This window comes from Hippocampus comes, unplaced genomic scaffold (assembly GCF_001891065.2).
Source record: "Hippocampus comes isolate QL1 unplaced genomic scaffold, H_comes_QL1_v1.1 scaffold22, whole genome shotgun sequence".
Taxonomy (NCBI): domain Eukaryota; kingdom Metazoa; phylum Chordata; class Actinopteri; order Syngnathiformes; family Syngnathidae; genus Hippocampus; species Hippocampus comes.
Window position 1 is genome coordinate 4,581,787 of NW_017806175.1, and position 7,823 is coordinate 4,589,609.

General features: G+C 42.6%; 2 protein-coding genes across 4 annotated transcripts in view; both read left to right on the forward strand.

Moving 5' to 3' along the window:
• ralgps2 (Ral GEF with PH domain and SH3 binding motif 2) overlaps window positions 1-712 on the forward strand; it is a 54,510-nt gene extending 53,798 nt beyond the window's left edge. For both annotated transcript variants that reach the window (XM_019896797.1, XM_019896798.1), the window contains one exon: window positions 204-712. In XM_019896797.1, coding sequence (XP_019752356.1) covers window positions 204-233 — 30 coding nt within the window. In that variant the 3' untranslated portion in view covers window positions 234-712. The remainder of the gene's footprint in view (window positions 1-203) is intronic.
• A 3,594-nt stretch (window positions 713-4,306) lies between these two features.
• Window positions 4,307-7,823, forward strand: part of fam20b (FAM20B glycosaminoglycan xylosylkinase) — a 6,256-nt gene continuing 2,739 nt past the window's right edge. The window contains exons 1-5 of one of the 2 annotated variants that reach the window (XM_019897311.1): window positions 4,307-4,537; window positions 6,079-6,289; window positions 6,368-6,615; window positions 7,363-7,449; window positions 7,514-7,795. In XM_019897311.1, coding sequence (XP_019752870.1) covers window positions 6,161-6,289; window positions 6,368-6,615; window positions 7,363-7,449; window positions 7,514-7,795 — 746 coding nt within the window. In that variant the 5' untranslated portion in view covers window positions 4,307-4,537; window positions 6,079-6,160. Of the gene's footprint in view, window positions 4,538-4,744; window positions 4,935-6,078; window positions 6,290-6,367; window positions 6,616-7,362; window positions 7,450-7,513; window positions 7,796-7,823 lie in introns of those variants that run through there. The other variant, XM_019897312.1, reaches the window with a different exon arrangement.

Consider the following 7,823-nt stretch of genomic DNA (forward strand, 5'->3'; position numbering starts at 1 on the left):
TTTCCTTATTTCGCCTTTTCACTTGTTGGGACCACCGACTTTGTTCGGCACCGCTGGTGTCGGTGACGTATTTATCTGTAGCATTATAAGCACCGAGAGCCTAATTAATTTAGCAATCAAACATAATAACTTAACCGATGAGGTGTTTGATAATGCAGGAAATGTTTTTTTCGGGGGGTTTTTCCCAATATTTACTCATGCAGGTGCCAGCCAATCTGATGTCATTTGAGTGAGCGGCCCGACAAGGAGGCGGTGGAGCTTTATGACCACCACTTGGAGCTTTCACTGCCCGATGAACGCATTGCCGCCGCCCCCTGGCCTCACTGCAGCCTCACCTGCCACCACTGCCTTAATCGAGAACCCTGCGTTATGTGTGTGTGTGTCTACGTGTTTGTGGATTTACGGTCTTCGACTACTGAACAAGGAAGCGCACCACTGCTCTCATGTCTGATTGGGCAATTGGACTGGTTTTCACCAATCAGACGGAGCTCATCCCCTCCTTTTTATTTAGATTTGTCTCCCCCCCCATACCCCTTTTTTTTTTTTTTAATGGGTGTCCCCTTTCTCCCGTGCTCAGAAGACTCACTTTGGGGCCATTCAAAACATTTCTGTACCCTGGCTCACAGTTTTTGGGGGGAAACTATGATCAAGCATAAGGGCTCCACTAATTGGTCGCTTCCTGAATTTTTTTTTTTTTTTTTTTGTACGTCTGGTTTTTTTTTTTGTTTGTTTGTTTGTTTTTTTTAAGTTAGAAGCCCCTCAGCCTTCCATTGTTTTTGTCAAGTATTTTGTACATATAATGTGTTTGCGGGTAGGCGCATCTGTCACCCCACCCAGGTACAATAGTCCCAGAATCTAAGCTACAACACGCCGCTTGGATGCTTCCTCCATTTTAACAACTTTGGGCTGGCAACAGAACAACAAGCAGACTGTGAAGCATTTTTTGTACGTCTGTTTTTTTTTTTTTTGTTTGTTTGTTTGTTTTTTTTTAAGTTAGAAGCCCCTCAGCCTTCCATTGTTTTTGTCAAGTATTTTGTACATATAATGTGTTTGCGGGTAGGCGCATCTGTCACCCCACCCAGGTACGATAGTCCCAGAATCTAAGCTACAACACGCCGCTTGGATGCTTCCTCCATTTTAACAACTTTGGGCTGGCAACAGAACAACAAGCAGACTGTGAAGCAGATAGTCTGTGCCGTGGACTCTAAAGCTACCCGGAGTTGAGTTGATTATTTTTTTTTGACAAAAAAAGTAGTGTTATGCTTTTCTTCTGTTTTGCGGAGAGAGTCAGTGCAGATGACACAGTATTACCACGCAGTAGACTGATTGCACATTGTGTCTGTTACATCGAATTTGAAACTGTTACATTTGCTGTGTTTCGTACCATGAAAGTAGATCTGTCGTTTGAGTTTAGATTTGAATTTCGAAAATACCATTAGAATATTCCGTTTTAAAATTTAAAAAGGATAGAGTTCAAAATAGTCAAAATATATATAAAGTAACACAACTTAACATCGAAAAAATATCTGTTTAAAACAATTGTGAAAAAACTATATATATATATATATATATATATATAACACACACACACACACAACCTTTTTTAACCATCAATTTATACAAGACATTAAAAAATTTCGAAACAATAAAAAAAAATCTTTGAAAATCTCAAATATTCAGTGTAAATAAAATCTGTACAAAACTATCTAAAAATGTTTTGTTAAAAAAAATTTGTTAAATCCATCAAGAAAATCATTGTTGAATAATTGTGTACATCTAAATTGAATGCGTTTTTTTTTAATTGATTTTTTGTAAATATAAAATTCTTGTTTGAAGCAATTGACAAGTAAAACGTTCAACATAGAAAAATTCTGTGAGTGTCTTTAAAAGAAATGCACTGAATTCTTTATGATGTTGCATTTTTTCAATTCTCCAAACCGAAACCTCAAAAACATATGAGTCACTGAATTTACATGGATTTTTTCTTACATATTTTTGGGAAATGTTAATTATTTTTCCACAGATTTTTTTTTTTTTTAACATGGATTTTTTTTTTTTTTTTTTTTGGGCGGGGTGCTGTTCTTTCTTTACATCAAAATATTAAAAACGGAATATTTGAATGGTAATAATAGTTCTGTCCCAAATTACAAATGGAACAAATTAAATTGCAACTCAGATGCCACTGATCTACATCCATGTTCTTTTCCTCCTTTGCATTTTTTGGTGCGTATTATTTTTTACGCCCCACCTCTCAGTTGTAGCGTTTGCATCCGCACCTTACCAATGTTGTGCGCCAGTGAAGAAGCACGTTTGGGTGTTGAGTGCTTTCAAAATGGCTGTTTACATGCGCACGTTTACATCATCTGCCTATGGTGAGCTCCCTCCCACTAATGCACTTCACAGACCCAACAAGTAAACCCAACAATCTCGCCAGCTAAAGTTAACAAGCCCAAACAAAATCAGCAGACTTGGTCACACAAGTCGGACGATCCTGTGGAAGATAAAATGAGGAAACCAAAGCCAGGCTCGGCAGTATCCTGCATGCCTGTATGTACATGTATGCATATAGATATATATATCTAAATATATATTTTTACTTGAGCCACTGGCAGCTGTGAATCAATCATCTGCGTCGTGACTTGAAGGCCGAGCGAAAAACGGCGGTTCCTGGGTGAGCGTTTGGTTATTTGGGACAACAACAAAAGAAAAAGAGGCTCTGAATGAGACTGAGGGACGCAGGGACTTTTTATGTCTTTGAGACATCACCACAATGCATTTGCAACCCGAATGAGGACAAGCACAACAGAGAAAACGGATTGATTGTTTTAGCGTTTCGAAAAGACAGCCATTTTGAGCACCTGTAAATGGTGAATCGACAAGAAAAACATTTCAAATGCATTGCGGTCGTGGTTAGCGATGAACTGACTAATGTTAATTGAAGGTTTGGACAGAATGCAGAAGGGTTTTTTTTTTTTTGTACATGGAGGGCAGGGGGTTATTTTTCAATCATACTAGGAATTTTCAATTTACAAAAAGCGCTTATTGTGAGTTGTTTGTTTTTGTGTACCACTAATGTACTGTTTAGGGTCACACAACTTTCAGTCCACCTGCCAATCACAATTCACACAATGACTGTTCACGTGGGTGGTGGTGGAGGGTGGGGGGCACTCAAATGTCAAGCCTCCGTCCCCAGCCTCTCATGTCACTTTTGAGTCATTGGCAAGTCGTGAAAATACCCTTCTCGCTCTTTCCGTTTAAGGTGGGACCCCTGTCCTCTCACAAAACACCACACATACACCATAAATTGATCTTTTAATACATGATGTGGTCAATGTGTTTCCATGCTGTGAATGAATCCTGCCTTCTGAGCGAGAGTTTGCCACCCACAATTTGACAAAAAGTTGGCAATGCAGATGTGTACATGCCGCCGTGTGTGGGTGGGTGGGTATTTGGTGTGTGTGGGTATTTGGTGTGGGTGAGGGTGAGCGCTATGACCTCACTGCTGAGTGATGTGCTCACCGGTGTGAACACCGAGAACCAATAAACACTCTGCCCTATTTTTTACTCTACACATTTGGCTGCAGCTCTTTGTCTCATCAATGTTCAATCATTTTTATGCTGTACTAATGTTTAACTTTTTCTTAATATCTTGATAAAATGTTAGACTGTCGGGATGATGCATTGCATTTGACCAGTGCAAACTACAATCACAATAAATATTGTGAAATTATGTATTGAAGGTGAATTTTTCTTAGCTGTTTTTTTAACATACCTAAACAGTTTTACAGCAGCAAACGTTAAATCATACGTTATTTTTTAGACTTTTTGAGAATGAATGTTCGTGAATATTTTATAAACGTTTTACAATGAAAAACAATTTTTACAATATTTTTAAATTGACAGCAACTATTCAGCATTTTTTGAATGATTAAAGTAGCAGTATGATACAGTACCAACAATTAATATTTTTATGTATTTAGAATAAAATTAACACTTTCTTTTCCTAGAATACTGCTTTACAAAACACTGCCAATATAATGCATTGCAGTTTTGCACTACAAGTTACAAGCACAATATTTCTAAATTAATAGCTAGCTTTTTATTTTGAAATTATAATAATCATAATTTCAAGAATATTTATCTTTGAAAAATACCACCTGAAACTGTCCATGTGTACGTTCGTGTGTGTGTGGAGAAACCGTTCTCAAAATGCTATGATGCTTTTCATAACGCTCCACGTACGAGTCTATAAAATCCGATGTTTCTTGAACGTACCGTGCGAAATGCCCGATACTCTTGGTCCGACAGCGCTCCCTGGAGGCAGTAAGGGAAGAAGCAGCGAATGTTTCAAAAGTGGACGGCACCGAGCATCAACGAACCGACCGCAGCCGGAGGAAGCAAACCGTAACCGCCTAAAAGGGCTCCCGCGCAGCATCGACTGACCGACACATCATATCCGGGAGTGGAATTGCTCAATTAGCATCTTTTAATTGCTCGATTCGCCCCCGAAAAACTGCGGACAGCGTATGGACGCGAGGTGAGAGAGAACATGAACGATGACGTTAGCTCGCTAACTAGCTTAGCTTCTAGCTTCCACAGCCAGGTGCAAGAGGCAACACAGGTTGGCCAAAAGGAGATTACCTTTAAACGGCACAGCTACTAACCATACAGCAACTGTTTGCCACTTTGGTTTGAAATCTATGAGGCCATTCGCATGCATAGAAACAACACTGGAGTAATCCATACAGAAGAGCAACACAGGTTGGCCAAAAGGAGATAGTTACGTTTAAACGGCACAGCTGCTAACCATACAGCAACTGTTTACCACTTTGGTTTGAAATCTATAAGGCCATTCGCATGCATAGAAACAACACTGGAGTAATGAAAGAGCGATTGTGTGTCTGGACGATGACGGGGAGGAGGAGGAAAAGGAGGTGAGCTTTTGCCTGCGTGGCTCTCTTATTCACTCAGGGCAAATGTATTGAACATTCATTACTAATAGTAGTACGCCCTTCTATCCGCACTGGTGGAACTGTTATCTCGCTAGTATTGTTTTCCATCACTGCGTGGCCTTTTGTGTATAATATTAGGACCACTTAGGCATACTAGTGGAGGTAACACGTTACAACTCTTGCACTAGCTGACACCTGCTCGCTTGCCGTTCTACTTGTGTAGAGCACGATGTTAACTAATAGAATTTTATGTCACTAATACAAAAAAAAAAATCTAGTACTAGTAGCATGGAGTTGTCAGTTACATTTTCCATTTATTGTATGACATTTGGGCATACTAGTTGGATATATGTGACTACTGACATAAATGTGCACTAGAAGTCTAACTACTAGCGATCATCGTGTACTCGTACATGGACCTGAAGCAGGTTATCGAATAAACGCTCAAGCTGTTTTAGTAGAACGATTGTGTCTTACTCGCAACATTTTTCACACAACTGTATGACAATTTGACACACTGGTAGCGCCGCACGTGTGCTAGTTGACATCTGGCTGCGAAGTGAATCGCTCAATGTCCACTAGTGCAATTTTATAACGCGAGTATCTAAAGCCGTTTGAACATTCATTCGTTTTTGTTAAAAAGTAAGATGTTATTACAGTTGCAGCAATTAATCAACTTTTCGTCAATTATCAAATTCATCGACAACTTTTGCTCATCAATTGTTTTGAGACATTAATCAAAATTAATCAGTCTGAGTTTTTGCATTGGGAAAAAAAAAGAAAAGAGGGGGAGGAGCTGTTTTCACATTGCACAAAATGTAATACAGTATCTTGAAATTCAGATAAATTGTTCGGAAAAACATTCTTGAGGCCGGCAGCTCTGAAGTTGACTGTAAAACAAACCAAAAAGACTTGCATTGTACATTTAAATGCACCACCTACTTTGTTTTTGTACGATCAGTCTTTGCAATATTCAAGATGACGCCACTGACGCCTGTCAGTGGTGTCGTCGTTTCAATTAGGGCATGGCATCTGTTGGAGCGGCGGCACGCAGCAGCGGATGTCCCCGGGGCGCCAAAGAAAATCAATGGCGCGGATTTGTGAATTTTCCCCTCTCTCCCCGTAGGCGGCCGCCATTTTGCCGGCGGGGGGGCGGCGCGGCAAGGCTGAGGCTGTGAGTGGGGGGTGAGGCGGCGGCAGGTGCGGAGATGAAGCTGAAGCAGCGCGTGGTTCTCCTGTGCGCCGTGCTCCTCCTGCTGGGCCTGGCCAAGATCTTCCTGCTGGACGGCGGCGAGGGCTCGGCGGCCAGCAGGCGAGATCTCAGGGCCTTTCGCAAGGTCGCTGGCTGCCTCGCGCTACACGGGAACCCATCTTCCTGCGACCCGCTCATAATAAATGTGGCGTTTGTCGATTAGATGGAGGCCGGCCTGGCGCTGGCGCGGGGCGCCCGCCTTGTGCACACCTTGCAGTCCCCGTGGGAGATCGCCAGCATGTGGGTGGGCCCTCGAGAGGTGTACCCCGAGGAGGCGCCCGAGCTGGCCGCCGTGCTGGGCGCCCTCAGCCAAGCCCGCATCGAGCGCGCCGACGTGGGCTACAAGGGCACCCAGCTCAAGGCCCTGCTGGTGCTGGACGGGGGGCAGAAGGTGGTCTTCAAACCCAAGAGGTTAGTGACATCATCCGCGGCTCATTTTGTTTACCACTGTCACATTTGTTGCTCTGTGACGTGGTCACCGTTTTTTTTTTTTTCCTTCTGCTGACTGGCTGTTTTTCTTCAGCTGCATTTTTTTTTTTTTATCGCTGCCTTATGACTTCCACTGTTTGTTCAAAGGTTCTGATTGTTTTATTGTCTGTGGATAATGTCACCATTCTTCTCTGTGCTTCTTATGACTGACACATTTCTTGTGTTATGGTTACCGGAAACACACTACTTTTTTTTCTACGCCTTACTATTTTCCTTATATTTTGACTGCCATTTTAGTTATATGGTTATTGCCCTTTCTATTTTATGGTTTATCGTCACAACTTTTCCTATTATGACGAACGTTTCGACTTCTAAGTTTATGATTGACAATTTTCACTTTGTCTTGTTTTCAGTGACACATTTTTTTTTTTGGCTGGCATGCTTTTGTCAAGCTTATCACTGACGCAGTTCTCCTGTGATATCTCCCTTTTTTTTTCTTTGGCTCAACGGGACTCGCATTTTTTTTCTGTTTCCACTTCCTCATCACAATATTCCTCGTTCTGTGCTTATTATCACCATTTTTCTTTGGCGTCACTTGACACATTTGTTGTTCTGCAGTTACTGTCATCTTTTTTTTTTTTTGTCTTATTATCACAAACACATGATGATATAATGTCTGCCACATGTGCTAGTGGCTCACAAAGCTGTTTTGTTGTTCCCGTCTGGCAGATACAGTCGCGACTACGTGGTGGAAGGGGAGCCATACGCCGGTTACGACCGTCACAACGCCGAGGTGGCCGCTTTTCACCTGGACAGGTGCGTCAGTCGAGCTTATCGTCACGGCAACGATCGTGGTCACCTCAATGTCCCTCCGCTATAGGATCCTGGGCTTTCGGAGAGCGCCCCTGGTGGTGGGAAGGCACGTGAACTTGCGCACGGAGATCAAGCCGGTTGCCAGCGAGCAATTGCTCAGCACTTTCCTGACGCAGGGGAACAACACGTGCTTCTACGGGAAGTGCTACTACTGCCGGGAAAGTGAGCCAGCGTGCGGCCAGGGCGACGTCATGGAGGGATCCTTGACGCTGTGGCTCCCCGACGTGTGGCCGCTGCAGAAGCACCGACACCCCTGGGGACGAACGTACCGAGAGGGCAAGCTTGCCAGGTGGGCCTTTGACGCAAGAGAGGGAACC